We start from the raw sequence: 16,669 nt of genomic DNA on the forward strand, positions 1-16,669 counted from the left end.
TATAAATCATAGGCATGGGTGCAGTCTTATTATGGTAATTAATGTGCCTCAATAACATTTTATTAAGAAGTATTATGATGGTAATTAAGATATATGAAAGAAAGAACTTTGAAAGGGTTTATTTTTTAATTAATTTTCTAGTCATAAACGTGTTTTTACCCTTGTTATTTACTAATTACTTGCTTTACTATATTATTAAGCGTTAATTCTTTCTTTTTGTTTTTCTGGAGCACCCAAGATTAGTAAGTCTGACTAAATACAGCTGAACTAGATATTATTAAGAGTTAGATACAGTTGATGCTGGAGACAGTGCAATATTTTTTGGAGAAAGAAAAAAAAAGAAAGAATTTAAGATTAGGTGACCAGCTAATTACACTTGATTAATTACTTGAAAATTGTTAGATTAGGTCGTTAGGCATATACCACGCAATGTTGCAATTATTGGATTAGCAAAAAAATAAAGAAGATTACACATGCATTGAAGGAAACCGCATTACTTTGTCTCAATTTCCGGGTTCTTCCATCTCTGAGCCACCTGGGCAAGTGATTTGGTAGAAGATCCATCTGGGCTCAAAGCATTTGCGGCTGCATCCTTTAGTGCTCTCATCTTCTTCCTTAGCAACTTCCCTTCTTCTCCTTGAATCAAGCCCTTTGCATAATTGGCTATATCTTCTCTGCCCACCAGACCATTTTCATTGACTTTGACCCTGAATGAGACCTTCAAATCATCAGTCAGAAGCACAGCGTTCATCTTTTGTTCTGAATAGAGTGGCCATGCAATTATTGGCACACCGTGCACTATGCTTTCCAAAATCGAGTTCCATCCACAGTGACTCAAGAACCCTCCGGTCGAGCCATGCCTCAGCACCTGAACCTGAGGAGACCAAGAGGGCACCACTAGACCCACCCCTTTAGTCCTATCCAGGAACCCTTTCGGTAAAAAATCAAGAGGATCTTTCATGCTCTGGACACTAAAATAAGTGGCATTTGCTGCTTCCTCATGTGGGCTCTTAGCAACCCACAAGAATCTTTGCCCACTCATTTCAAGTCCTAAGGCCAATTCATTTAACTGCTCCTGTGATAGCGTCCCTCCACTACCAAAACAAACAAATAGAACTGACTCACTTGGCTGCTCATCTAACCACTTCAAACACGCAGGGGATCTCTTATTAGTCTCATTGGTTGATCCGGTCTGAATCAACGGTCCAACCGGATAAACCGGAGGAGGATTAAAACTCGATTCTCCTTCCATTAAAGCCTTGAAAGGCCCCGTTTCCAATTCCATAAAACTATTAACCATAATCCCAGCTGCTAAATGATACTGTTTCCTAAAGCTTAAAAGAAATCGATATGCCTTATTCTTTCTCTGTTGGACGGGCTCTATAAAATCACGCCCGTGAACGGGGACGCATCCGGGTAACTGGACCGGTTCAGGCATGTCCCTATACTCACAGTTAAACTTAACATCTAGCTCAGGTAAATGAAAGAGAAAAGACAGTACCATGGCCGTTGTAGTAAAGAAAATATAAGCAGGAACACCGACTTCATTTGCCACATCGAACGCAGCCGACCCAAAACAATCAACAACTAGAGCAACTAGCCGAGTTGACTCCGTTAACACCTTGAGAGCATCCCTTAGTGAAGAAAGTGACCGAACGAGGGTGAGTATGATCCGAGTTTCGATCGGAACGTTGTCAGGCAAGTCATCCAAACTCACCGGAGGAAGAAAGATGGTGGAAATGGAAGTGGGTAGGGATTCGAGGACCTGTCTTTGTGGTTGCATGAATGAGCCTGTGCCATCATCGATGGTGGGGATGAAGATGGAGACTAGAAAGTTGTGTTGAAGTACTAGTCGCTTGGCTAACTCAACCAGGGGAATTAGATGACCCATGCCCGGCGTTGGCACCATGGCTACATGGGCACCGGGTATTTGTTTTGAGTTTTGGGTCTCCATTTTTGTAGAGTTTCTTTTGAAGTGATGTTATTGACACACGTTTTTTAAGGAAAATCATGGTCTATAACTAAATATATAGAGGGCAAGACGTTGTGTACGTTGGGTGCACTACCATGTTGAAGTGGTGCGCTCAATCGTAGAGGATCATTTAATAGGTCCATGTGTCGAATAATAAGAACCACAAAACTTAAAATATGTAATAAGAACCACAATTTTTTTTATTTTAAATGTTCAGAATTTTATTGTATTTAGGATATTGCTAAGTCACCTTTTTACATATTTTTGAATGGAATATAAGTTAGAGCAACTGTAATTTAACAATTATCTAATTAAAATTGTCATTAAAATAAAATAATTGGCAAAATCAACTTTTCTCTTGTTTAAGCTATCTCATCATTTTGAATGAGTGTATTTTAATTAAGTCCCATGGAGCTTATAAAATATGAATATTCTTAAAGATAATACATATAGGTTGTTTTTGGATGAGTTTAGTATTTTGTTTTTTTTTTGTTTTATTGTTTTTTAATTGTATGAGTAGGGACTACGATGATTTTCTTTTTTTAATTGGAATGTGGGTTTTACATTATAAATTCCTTAATTAGTAGATTAGTTCAAATCCGTAAATTCCTTTAGAACCTCATAATATTTTAGTGTTTGACTTTTTTTTTTCTTTTGGGTTATAAGAAATTCATAGCAAACGTATTTGTATTAATTTGTTAGGCTCTGTCCTAACTTAGGATTAATTTCTATTATCGGTAACAACTTTTCCATTATAGATATACAATTTATGTTTCTACACAATGTATGTTACGGAAATTTATTACATGTAATAATAATGCAGTGACCAATAACAAAATATTTGTTGCAAACAACAGAAACTAGTGGTGGATGCGTGGTGCAAATGTTTTAGCAAAGAATGTTCTTGCAAATGTAGGAAAAATTCCTACAGGGAAAGAACTTTGGGAGAAGTTAGAAAAGTTGTATCAGACAAAGAGCATTTCAAATCGATTGTACCTGAAAGAGCGATTTCACATACTGCGAACGGCTGAAGGTACAAAAATTTCCGATCACCTTAGTGTTCTCAATGGTATTGTGTTAGAACTAGAAGCCATTGGAGTTAAAATTGAAGATGAGGACAAGGCGCTTAGGTTACTATGGTCACTTCCAACTTCCTATAAACACTTGTTACCTACTTTGATGTACAGGAAGGAGACAGTAGATCTTGAAAAAGTTCCTAGTACTTTACTCTCATAAAAAAGAAGACTGAGTGGTGAAAGTACTGAAACTACAGATGTCTCGGCTTTGGCAATTGTAGAGAATTGGAAGAAAGATAAATCTAAGAAGAAAAGAGTTTGCTCGGGGTGTGGATAATCGGGGCACTTAAAAAGAGATTGTCATAGTGGAAATAGAGCAGGATTGGCAAGTGGCTCCAAATCATATACTGATAGTATTGCTAGTGGTAAGTATCTCATAATCGTGGGAGATGATGATCCCTTGTAAAATAGATGATGATGACATCCTCATGGTATACCGCTAGTACCATGAAATAAGATGTTTTACTACTAGCGGGTCCACAAGATTTGCACACAAGGCATGGTTTTGATGTAGAGTGTGTAGTGGAATTTATGTCGATGGCTGATGAATTTCCAAGAAAGCCAACATGGAAGTTGCACCATAAATTTTAGCAGAATATTTCGACATGTGTCGATGTAAAATTTTTAGAATTGGTAATTAATTCTAAGTGGTATACTCTTTTATGGTGGAGTATGATAATTCTCTATAGTGAGGATTATGACTAAGGTGAAAATAGTAAGGTTAGTGTGGAGATTGATTAGTTCTCAATCAAATCTCTAAGTGGGAGAATGTGAAAAGAGGCAAGCCGGCACCACCCTTCTAGATGGGGTGCCAGCCATTATCAAAATTCAAAGATTTGAATGTTGACATTCAAATCTTTGAATTAAGAGAAAAAAAAAACGCAAAATGAACAGTAGCCGCAAGATGAACAGTAGCCACTGGTGGCTATAAATAGAGGGGTTCATCGCTTCATTTAAATCATCCCAAAATATTCATTTCTTCTTGCATTTAGAGGGAATTTGAGAGTTGAAGATAATTACTCTTAAATTGAGAGTTTTGGGTGTATTTGGGGTTTGGGTGAGAGAAAATTATTTCTGAAAGTATGGTTGTAATGATTTTTCACATAGTGAATATTTTTCTTTAGTTGTATTTTTTATAACGGCCTTGATTTTTCTCCAGATTTAAAGTTTTCTATGTAAATATTGTGTTGTGAGATTGATATTATTCTCAATTTAATTTTTTTTCTATTGATTTATTACTTGACAAATTGCTTGGAAATCCTGGGAGGAAGCTCAATTTCCTAATAATTTGAAATCAAAATTCATCAGCAAGGCCCCATAAAAAGGGAATTAAAAGTAGCACAGGGACACTGACAAGCAAACGTCCATCCTTCTTCCACGAATGGAGTTAATAGCTTAAAAAATGAAGAACAATGGGTGCAACACGTAGTTAAAAAATTTATAACCTTCAACCATTTTCCTAGCTTTAAGTGTATAGCTGTAATGTAGCTTTAAGTGTATAGCTGTAATGCTTAAAAGGGGCAAGCAAACTTAAATCACCTAGTCATTGAAATTACTTTACGAGTCGATCGACCACGACTACAAGCACATGGTTCACAAATCATGCTCCTTTTTGGAATGAAGATAGTTGGGCAACCAATTATGAGAGTTACACGTTATTCACGATTCTAATAACTATTGATTGTCATTGGTTCTTCTTTAGTGGTGGGGCACAAGCACATGTTTCACAATCATCCTCTGCTTCATGGTTTTTCTTTTTATTATCATTACTTTGGTAGGCACTACCGACATTTTCGTTTCATGATACCTGATTTTCATCTATAATAATTAAGTTTCGATAGGTTAAGCCAAACTCGTAAATTTTCTCAAGTATTGTATTAAACTTTAGTGTTACGTCATTTTCCTTTGGGTTATAAATAATTGGTAGTGAATATGTTTGCGTTTATATTGTTAGTTATTGTCCTAAGTATTATATCAACCCAACATAATCTTATATCCGCATCCGATGTAATATTGATTAAAACTACACTTAAATTCTCATAAAAATCGTTCCCATATAGTCGCAGCATATTAAAAAGTATTTAGTAAAAAACATGTGAAACGGACAAATATTACCATTAAGATTCTTTCCCAACTTGAACTCTTCTGAACTTTTAAAAATCTTATGCATTATGTCCTTTAATATTAATGTATGACTAAAACTTATTTATTTTTATTTTTTAATTTATTACCCGCCAATCACATATTACTCAATACTCAGAGCAAGCCAAACCATAAGAGCATTCTTATCCTAAACATTATGGCCCTAGTATTAAATATCAGCAGAAAATGTGCAGGGAAAGTCCTGGATTCATGGTACGTAAAAGTTCAGGCATAGACACAATGATATTATGGTAATTAATGTACCCTTCGGCCTCATTCCTGTACCATCTTATTAAGCGCTAATGTATATAATGGTCATTAAGTTAAGTGGAAGAAAAAACCCTGAAAGTGTTACATTTCACTATTAGTTTTTTGGTCAACGTGTTTTCGTATGTTATTCACAATGAGCACTTATATTTTAACGACCATGGCAATAGAAATAGTGTCTACCTGGTGCTATATGGAGACATCGTTTCTATCTCCATAATGGCAGCAACAACAACAAGAAGAAGTTCATAATATTATAGCCACGACACATCTAAATTTATTTAGTACAAAACATGTGAAATGAGTAATATTTTGCCCAAGTCCTAATTAGCGGAAAATTTGCAAACTAAATATTTAAAGCATAGGCATGCATGCAGTGTTATCATGGTAACTAATGTGCCCTCAGGTCTAATTCCAATGACATCTTATTAAGGAGAAAACTTAGAATACATCAGAGGTGGCGTATCAATACAATAAGCAAATGATCTTATGACAGGTGCGTATTTATTTTGAAAAACTATTATGTAAGTGGTGGTGGTTATATTAAATTCAAATACACATGTCACGTATGCATCAATTAATTGTAATACATCAGAAGTATTCTAAAATCTCTCCTTATTAAGAGGTATTATGATAGTAATTAAGATAAATTAAAGAAAGAAGCTTAAAACCAACAAAGTGTTGGCTCCACTGGCAATGGAGTCCCCTTAAGTGGCTTGACTGGGTTTGCTCCCCAGTTCGAGTCGCAGGGAAGTCGCATTTGTTGGGAGAACCTGTGCCTCCCGGTTCGAGCGGGGACTTCTAGTCTGAGTTGTGGTACGGGCTTAAAGGTGCCTCCCACAGTTGGGGCCCTCCCCAGGATACCTCGTGGATAAGACCAAAAAAAAAAAAAGAAAGAAGCTTAAAAGAGTCTCATTTTTTAATTAGTTTTTTGGTCATCTACATATTTTTGTACTTGTTATTTATTAATTACTTGTTTTCCTACAATATTAAGAGTTAGTTCTTTCTTTTAAATTAAGGTGATCAGTTAATAAAATTATTTGAAAATTACTCAATTAGGTGCTTATACAAATATAACGCAATGTTGCAATTATTAAACCTTCACGATAAGAAGATTAGCAAGAAATAAAGAAGATTACACATACATTGAAGGAAACGGCATTACTTTGTCTCACTTTCCAGGTTCTTCCATTTCTGAGCCACCTGGGCAAGTGATTTGGTAGAAGATCCATCTGGGCTCAAAGCATTTGCGGCTGCATCCTTTAGTGCTCTCATCTTGCTCCTTAACAACTTCCCTTCTTCTCCTTGAATCAAGCCCTTTGCATAATTGGCTATATCTTCTCTGCCCACCAGGCCATTTTCATTGACTTTGACCCTAAATGAGACCTTCAAATCATCAATCAAAAGCACAGCATTCATCTTTTGTTCTGCATAGAGTGGCCAAGCAATTATTGGCACACCATGCACTATGCTTTCTAAAATCGAGTTCCATCCACAGTGACTCAAGAACCCTCCGGTCGAGCCATGCCTCAGCACCTGAACCTGAGGAGACCAAGAGGGCACCACTAGACCCACCCCTTTGGTCCTATCCAAGAACCCTTTTGGTAAAAAATCAAAAGGATCTTTCATGCTCTGGATGCCAAAATAAGTGGCATTTGCTGCTCTCTCATGTGGGCTCCTAACAACCCATAAGAATCTCTGCCCACTCATTTCAAGTCCTAAGGCCAATTCATTTAACTGCTCCGGTGATAGGGTCCCACCACTACCAAAACAAACAAATAGAACTGACTCACTTGGCTGCTCATCTAACCACTTCAAACACTCATGGCGTCTATCGTTATTAGTCTCATTGGTTGATCCGGTCTGAACCAACGGTCCAACCGGATAAACCGGAGGAGGTTTAAAACTCGAATCTCCTTCCATTAAAGCCTTGAAAGCCCCCGTTTCCAAATCCATAAAACTATTGACCATAATCCCAGCTGCTACCAGATACTGTTTGCTAAAGCTTAAAAAAATTCGATATGCCTCATTCTTTCTCTGTTGGAACGGATCTGCAAAATCACGCCCGTTGATCGGGACACATCCGGGCAATTGGACCGGTTCAGGCACGTCCCTATACTCACAGCTAAACTTAACATCAAGCTCAGGTAAGTGAAAGATAAGAGACAGTACCATGGCCGTTGTAGTAAAGAAAATATAAACAGGAACACCAAATTCATTAGCCACGTCGAACGCAGCCGACCCAAAAATATCAACAACTAGAGCAACTAGCCGAGTTGACTCCGCTAACACCTTGAGAGCATCCCTTAGTGAAGAAAGAGAGCGAGCGAGGGTGAGTGTGATCCGGGTTTCCATCCGAACGTCGTCAGGCAAGTCATCAAAACTCACAGGAGGAAGAAAGATGGTGGAAATGGAAGTGGGTAGGGATTCGAGGACCTGTCTTTGTGGTTCCATGGATGAGCCTCTGCCATCATCGATGGTGGGGATGAAGATGGTGACTAGAAAGTTGTGTTGATGTACTAGTCGCTTGGCTAACTCAACTTGGGGAATTAGGTGACCTATGCCTGGCGTTGGCACCATGGCTACATGGGCACGGGGTATTTGTTTTGAGTTTTGGGTCTCCATTTTTGTAGGGTTTCTTTTAAGTAGTGATGTAATTCAGATATGTTTCTTCTGGGAAGTCAAGGTTTGTAACCAATATATAGGGACAAAACCTTGTCTGTGTTGGGCGCATTATTATGATCAGGTGGGCGCACTATGTGTCCCATAATAAGAACCAGAAATTTTATGTTTAATTTTTAAAAGTTTTGAATTATATTGTATTTATTGTGTTTCATATTGTGAGGACCCATAAACCTAGTCGGTTTATTACTATTTTTCTAGGGATGAACGATGGATGAACGATGGATGAACGATGTAACAACTCAATCCAATCTTTCTAGGGATGAACGATGGATGGAAGAATTTTAAAATATATAAAAGATAATATAATTAATATATATATATATATATATATATATATATATATATATATATATATATATATATATTAAGTGTAATTAAATTAAATTTATTATCACTTGAATGAAATTTGACAAAATAAATACACATGTTATATTATTATTTATTTGTTATATGGTTAATATGATACTTCTAATATGTCTAAAAGTTTCTCCTTAGAATGATTTTTACATATAGTTTGCAACTTAAGTATGACATAATCACTAAAACTGATAAATTTAAAAATCTCTATACAATTTAAAAATATTTAATCCTCACACAGCAAAAGACTTTAAAATGCCAAATCATGTATTATTCTCAATTCAAGTTCTCCTCCTTATTCATCGTGAATAATTTTAATTTATGAGAATTACAATAAACTATAATGAGTACAAAACTTGATAAGCAAACTTGTTTTTTAATATACAAAAATACATACATATTTAAATACATTGCAAATGCATGAGTGCAATGGTCTTTTGAAACATTGTGAAATAAATCCATCAAAACCTCATATTTTCACATTTTCTTTCAAATCATTTACTTGAACTACCTTCATTTAACTATCACTTAGTAGGTTTCTCACTGAACATTTAGACTTTCACATAAACTCATCTTGGGCTTCACGCAAGCATCCTTTACCCACTTATCTCTTAACATAATATATTAAGTACCTACTAAATAAGTAACAAATTCAAGTACCTAAGGGAAGAAAGAAACTTGTTTACTTTCTTTCTTTAGAATCAATTTGATAAAAATCCGCTTTCTCATTTTATAAAAAAAATATAATGCATGTTCATGCTAATGCCAATAGCCCTTGACATATAGATATGTCCATGTATGCATTCACACTTAACACATAACAATACATGACATAAACACATTGGTAAAATCATATAAATTAATATCCATATATATAATAGAAATTCAATCATGCCAAACATATACATATTGTTCATTGTGATTCATTTATAAGTTTAGTTCACTTACCTCTTCACATTCACAAGTAAAAAAGCATATCAAAATCTTTAGCCTAAAATTAATATATAATAAAAACTCTCATAAGATATAGGAATAGGATCATAATCATAAACTTCAATATCCTCAAGTTCCTCTTTATAAAATATAATAAACTCAACCTCAAATAATCTCAATAACTATTCTAGACAGAACAACCTCTGTTCTCTAATTTTTAATAAATTATTTCCTAATTGGAAAAATATTCAAATTTTTAGAGTGCATGCTAACATATTGAAACTTTAGAATAAAAACTTCATACTTTAATTTCTTAAAAAACTACTGAAATTTTTTTTTGTTTCGGACATCATTAAGTCTATCAAACTTTTTACTATTTTGAACATACTTGCTTTAAAAATACAAAATAATTTATCCTTTTATTATAAAATCACGAAAATTTCCATAATCAAACTAGACATATATACAAATCATTATTTCGAATTTCGTAATTTTTTGAAGAAACTTAGGTATTAGTAAAATGATTTTGTAATTCTTATCTAGTTAGCATGTTTGCAAAACATTCTTAAAGATGTCTAGTTTAATATATACAAAACCCGAAATAGAAATCAATTTGTATTAATCATTATGATTTTTGAAGCAACCGATTATTAGTTTATTTCCATGCAAAATTTAAGATTACCGTTACTACTACTAATAAATAATCAGTTTTTAATTCATTCATAAACACCAAAAATAAACTCACCTCTCTGATTTCATTTCTCTTTCTATTGTTCTACTCATGGCCAAACTAAGAAGACAAGTTTTTTCTTCTTCTCTTCTTCTTTTCTTTTCTCTCTCCTTTGTCTTCTTCATCTCTTTCCCGATCTCTCTCTTGTAAATTGGAGATATCATTTTTTTTTCTTTTTGTACTTAATGCTAGGGAAAGAAAATAAATACTTTAATAAAATAACTAAGATGTCCTTGATAAGTTTACTAAAGTACCCTAGAAAAATTGGGAGTATTACAGTCAGAGTGGAAAAAGACAAATGTTTATCATTAGATTATGAAATACTAATATTGAAGATAAAAGTAAAAACTACATTATATAAATGAAAGCAATAGCATAGTTTGTGGAATATTTCTTGCTATTAGTATGATGGATTATTACATGCATGCATATTTTTATTGTCCTAGTATTCATAAAGAAATCTTTGTCAATTTTTATTTGCTTATAGCCTACACTTGCTGTGTTGTGCATCTGGTGCAATATATGCCGATCACCAATTAAGATTCTTTCATAATAAGATATTTTAGTAAAGTTAATATAATCACGTGATTGATAGCTAATAAATAAAAAGATCCCGATTGTACTTAAATAAAAATTTAAATGCATCAAAAGATCTTTTAAAACATAAATATACTTAGGTTATAAGAGAATTTTTATTTGCCGACCATTGGATACTATATAATGGATAAGGTAGCTTAATTTTTTTTTCTCCCTTCATGTAACCTTTAAGCTATTTTACCTTTTTTTATTCTTGAACTAATTCATGACAACAATATTAGAAATATTTGTTACATGCAAGAAAGTTGTTTATGCCCAAAAAAAATGATAGTAAGAATGTTTGCTTGATCAGCTTGGGTATCATGGATTGTGTTATCACCTCATCCTTCATGTAAACTCGAGCAACAACGTCCTCTACTTTTTGTGGATCACCAACTTAATTAAGGTGACCCCTTTTAGACTCACCTCCTCAGTAATTGATCTTTCGAGTGCAATTTCTTACTTGCTTATGGTTGATTTAGTCAAGATCCATCAGTTCCAAATGAACCCAACCACGTTATCCCCAATTTCAATCGACATAATCCATGTCAATTTGTTGATTTATTGTCCAACTAAAAAAGTTAATTTATCACAACAAAAGTATAATCAAACTCAATTATGAATTGACATCTCTCAATTTTCCATCATTTATTAACTTAACTTTATGTGTCATTATTAGGTTTGGAAAGGCCAGCCCAACCATGTCTGACGAGCTTAGGTCTAGGCCTTTCATATAAGCAGGGGCGGAACCAAACTTCTGGTTCAGGGGTTGCTGAAAGATGTCACAAGATCAAATTTTAACTAATGACTAATTCGTAATCCAAAATTTGAAGTTTAAATTAAAAATAATGAACATGCACAAAAGGATCGTGAAAGAAAAATGAAAATAAGGTATCATTCAAGTCTCAAATTACATGAAAATATAAAATAATTGTATCTTGTACTACATAATTTAACATATATTAAAAGCCAACTTTACGTTCTTTCATATCCCTAAAATCATCTATGACTGATTCCATGCTAATCTTCTTGGCAATATCTTTCTCGATGTATGTGATAAATGTGTCTGTGAGGAAATCATAATCGATTTTGTTGCGAAGTCTAGTCTTGACAATACGCATAGCTGAAAAAGATCGTTTAGTTGTTGCTGTAGAAACTGGAAGAGTAAGCACCAACACAATTATTCTGTAGACAAGTGGATATATTGATGATCTTCTTGTTCGTACCAACCATTAACATAAATCAGAAAGAGATGATAAATTTTTAAACTCTAGATCTTGAACAACATTATAATTATAATGATCAAGCTGCACTCTCAAATATATCTTTTCATTATTTGTGAAGTCATCTCAATAAAACTTATCAACCAATTGATAAATATCATCAATTCTAAAATAATTATATCCTTCTCGAGGATCCAAGGTTGAGCTAAGCATAAGCAACTCTACTGAGCTATCATTAAATCGAATATTTAATTCTTGCAATTGAGAATCTATTGCTGCATAAAAACTATTTACCCGATAATGCTGCTCCATAGCAAAGTTATCTTCTTGATTACGAGCTCTACCTTGCCTTGCAATATAACAAGCATTCATATTTGGAATGTCAATATTGTGTGCTTTACAAAAAGAAATCACATTCTCTAGCAACTTCTGCCATTTTTCATCTCTCATTTTCTGCAAAAGTACTTTAGCAGATGAAATAAGGCGCATGGCATTAAGAATGTCCTGTGATTGACATTGTAAAGCTTGAGAAAGTAAATCAGTGATCGCCATGATATTTTTCATAAGATGTAAAACAAAGACAAATTCAAATGAAGTTATCGCTCCATAAGTTGCATCTGCATCTCCCCGTGATGCGTATGTGACTCCCTCATCCGCAATATTAATTAAAACTTTATATGTTGCACTAAACATATTTATCAAACTAGAAACTGATTTGAAATGAGAACCCCATCGAGTTTCACCAGCCCGTTGTAAGGTCCCAATTTGATTAAGCCATTTACCAGTCTCAAGTTCATCAAGAGCAAGCATATGTGCAATCTCATAAGCTTTAGCACGTTTCAGCTCATCATTACGCTTGCAAGATGGATGAACAATATTCACAACAGAAGTTAATTTTGTAAAAAATTGATGCACAAGAATTACCACTTTGAATGCTGTAACTAATGCTAATTGTAACCGATGTGCTAAACAGTGAATATAATAAGTACATGGACAATCTTTTAAAATCAAAGCTTGTAAACCATTCCATTCACCTCGCATATCACTTGCACTATCGTATCCTTGGCCTCGGATGCTTTGAATGTCTAAAGTGTGATTAGACAATACAAAATATATCTCTTTTTTTCAAGGTTTGTGCTGAAGTCTCAGAGACATGAACTAGCCCAAAAAACCGTTCTCTAATAATTCCATCCTTATCAACAAATCTCAAAACTATTGCCATTTGTTCTTTCTTTACTCATTGCGCGCTTCATTAAAAATTATGTAAAACTTTGCATCCCTAATTTCTTCTCTAATTGTCTTTCTGACTTTCATTGAATAAATATGCAAAATGTATTTTTGAATCTTTGGTGATGTATAAATTGCATTTCTAGGAGCTTTTGATATAAGGTCAGCAAATGTTTCATTATCTTCAACCAACACTTCCAATATTTTAAGAAAAATCCCACAATTATCTGAAGATTCGCTTCCATCATGGCCTCTAAAAGTGGAACCTTGAGGTGCAAGATACCGAGATGCTCTAATTAAGAACTTAAGCCTCAGTCGATTATCGATAACATCTTGAGTAGTATAATTATGAAAAACATGTTGAATATGTTGAGATTGATTCATCAAATCCTCACATGATTTTTCAGTACGTTTATGAACAAAGTCAGGATCAGTGCCCACATGGTTTAGAAAAGCACATTTTTTACCTCTCACTTCCTCCTAAGTTCTAAAATCATCTACCGTGAAAGATTTTGCTCCTTTATGCCCAGATGGTTTATTAAAAAGAAAGCAGGGTAAACAAAAAGCAGCATCATTTGCAATAGAATATTCCAATCAAGTGGGAAATAGAGAATACCATGAACTTTGAAAGTTGCGAACATGATCTCCAGACTGCGGGTTTTTTAAACGTACAGGTTCGTATGGACCTGCTCAAATATATGCTCGTCGAATTTCATCTTGTTGATTAACATGATAGCTCTATATTTGACGACATAGTCCTGGATCACGCTCTAAAGAATTAATATCAACTTCATTAGTTTCAACTCTGGAAGATTTTGTTGGCCGATTTTCAGAAATTGGGGGTTCAGGATTAGATACTGATGGTAATTGTGTATCTGCTTGAGTACTTTCTGGATTTTTTCTCTTGAAAAATTTATCAATCATTTGCTTTTTCATCTGTAAGAATTAAAATAACAATCATTATAATCCAACAATGAACATATCTTACTTACAAATAAATATACACTAAGGCTCCTCTTCTAGGAAAAAAAAACCCCAAAAGCTCTAATCTTCTTACAAAGTTTCACAAATAAATTAAATTGATTGTGTATCTTGATGCTTCATAACTTTAAACTGAAAATATAATGATTAGCCGGCTCCAACCAAATGCAGAGAGAAAGATCCAAAGCAACGAACAAATGTAGGTTGATGGCCGGCTTTGCAAAGGCAGGAGCAAGAGGCGTAAGGTCAGGGGCGTAGTTATTAAAAGTCAAAAAAGTTTTCTTTATTTGCTTTAAATTATAAAGAAGAAATAAAAGTAAAAAAAAAATGGGTGGCCCATATGTTTTCTCTTTTAATTATTTATAATTTTAAAATTTTGAAGTATGCAAAAAAATATTTTTGAAATTGTGGGGGTTGCCCGAGCCACCCTGGGCACCCACATAGTTCTACCCCTGCATATAAGGACCTGGACAAGGACTTAAGAAAGAAGCCTCCGGCAATGCCCAACCCTCTATTTTTCAAATAAAAACTAAAATGTAAAAAATAATAAAAGAAAAGAAAACTTAAATCCTTAATTTATAAATCTATGATGATTCAAAAACCTAAAATTAAAATACTAAACTCTCTCTTAAGCCTTAATTAATTAAGAAGATGCTTAAACTAGAGAATCCAATGCTAAAAAAATTAAATATGTAAACTTCTATTTGCTTCATTATCTTTATTTATTATTTTATTTTGAAATAGTTGATAAGTATTAAAAATTATTTAATTATCAAGCGATAATAATGTTATTTTGTGCTTTTGTTATAATTTATATTTTTGTTTATGCAATAAATTAGGAATTATTAATTATGTATTAAATATATCTATTTTTTGTGTTTATTAGGTAAAATATTAATTTCACATAATTTGAGGCTCCAAACAATAAACAGATGTCAAATTTAGATTCCGGAGGTCTAAAAACCTAAAGATGAGTCAAGATCGGCTTAAAATTGGGCTTGTGTTTAAAAAGTTGATTTTTTCTGTTGACTGAGCATTGATTAGATGATAAAATGAGCTTATAATAAGTATGAGTGCATGGCCACGATTGTGCCACGTGGCAATGGTTAGTGAAGCAAGTTGTAGGATCCGAATCTTTGTATTCAGATCGACCCGATCCACCCATTAACCTGCCAAATCTCAACTGTTCTTTGGCCGAATCGAAGGTGTCAAATGATGCCACGTGTGATGTTGACTTTGGAAGTTTGACCAGCCATTAGATCTTGATCTAATGGTTATGAGGAGTGCATGCATGAAGCTAATGATGAACCGCAAAACACTGGATTATGAATTTATTTTTCTATAAACAAAGTCTCATTTTTATGTTTTTAATCATCTCTCTACATCTCTTTTCTTCTCAATTTCTCTCAATCTCCCTATAACCTTATTTTTCAGGTATGTTTTTTTTATATTTTGTATAATTATTTTTATAAATAAATTTAGTTGTATTTTCAATTTTAGTTGTTTTTATTACTTTTAATTATAAGTAATTTAATTTTAATAATTCTTTTTATTTCAACTATGCTTAACTAAATAATAATAGTTGGGTAAGGTGAAACTCTTAGGAAATAAATATGATCTAATCAAATTCTATTTTTAATTGTATAAATTAAATTATTTTCAATTTAATTTTATACATATTTTATATTTTAAAATTTTGATTTATTGTAGACAAACAAGGGAGTTTGCCACAATAAATTCTTAATATCTTAACATAAGGTATGGTAAAATGGTATTTTGACTTATTGTAAACAAATTAAACTTTGACACAATAAATACTTACTCCATCATAAAATTAAAGAGAAAATAATAATAATTTATATAATTAATCTTTTGGGCAATAAATCTAAAAAAATGGCAAAAAGAATTTATTAAGTTTTATTTACTACTAAGAGTGGATCCACAACCCTAACTAATTCAATTTTATAGTTTTATTTAAATTAAGTTGTTTATATTTAAGTTTTATTTTCAATTTTTAGATAAAATAAAATAAACAAATTAAATCTTTTCTCTTGGATCGACCTCGGACTCACAAGCTATAATACAACAATACACTCTTATACTTGGAAGTTAAAAATTACTTTTAAGTTGTGTCAATAGTCATTTTCTTTAAATTATTATTGATTATAACAACTTGTTGATTATTAACTCATTGTAAATTTACAACAATTTAAAAATAATTAAAAAATATGTGAAAGTCCAGGCTATAGGCCCGCAAATTGTCATCCCTATTCATTACATGACACATGTATAGAAATATTAAATATAAATTTAAGGTTAAAAGTGATAAAGGAAAAAAAATCTAAAGGACAAATAATTTAGTTTAATTAATATAATACATGCATATATGTCTTTTTTGAATTGGTTCATGTTCCGATTTTGTCCTCGATTTTATACATCTATATTTCTATCCCAATTTGCCCCCTTTTTACACATTTATACTTTTCTACTTTTATGAATG

At 33.1% G+C, this 16,669-nt stretch overlaps 2 protein-coding genes across 2 annotated transcripts; both read right to left on the bottom strand.

The window, feature by feature from the left end:
• Positions 1 to 358: 358 nt before the first annotated feature.
• LOC18038429 (hydroquinone glucosyltransferase) lies at positions 359 to 2,010 on the bottom strand. The gene has a single exon (XM_006428599.2). The coding sequence runs from the start codon at positions 1,952 to 1,954 to the stop codon at positions 494 to 496; it is 1,461 nt and encodes a 486-aa protein (XP_006428662.1). The 5' UTR covers positions 1,955 to 2,010; the 3' UTR covers positions 359 to 493.
• Positions 2,011 to 6,521: 4,511 nt separating this feature from the next.
• On the bottom strand, positions 6,522 to 8,149 carry LOC18038430 (hydroquinone glucosyltransferase). The gene has a single exon (XM_006428600.2). The coding sequence runs from the start codon at positions 8,080 to 8,082 to the stop codon at positions 6,619 to 6,621; it is 1,464 nt and encodes a 487-aa protein (XP_006428663.1). The 5' UTR covers positions 8,083 to 8,149; the 3' UTR covers positions 6,522 to 6,618.
• Positions 8,150 to 16,669: the final 8,520 nt, after the last annotated feature.

The sequence above is a fragment of the Citrus clementina genome, unplaced genomic scaffold (genome assembly GCF_000493195.1).
Source record: "Citrus clementina cultivar Clemenules unplaced genomic scaffold, Citrus_clementina_v1.0 scaffold_6, whole genome shotgun sequence".
Taxonomy (NCBI): Eukaryota; Viridiplantae; Streptophyta; class Magnoliopsida; order Sapindales; family Rutaceae; genus Citrus; species Citrus x clementina.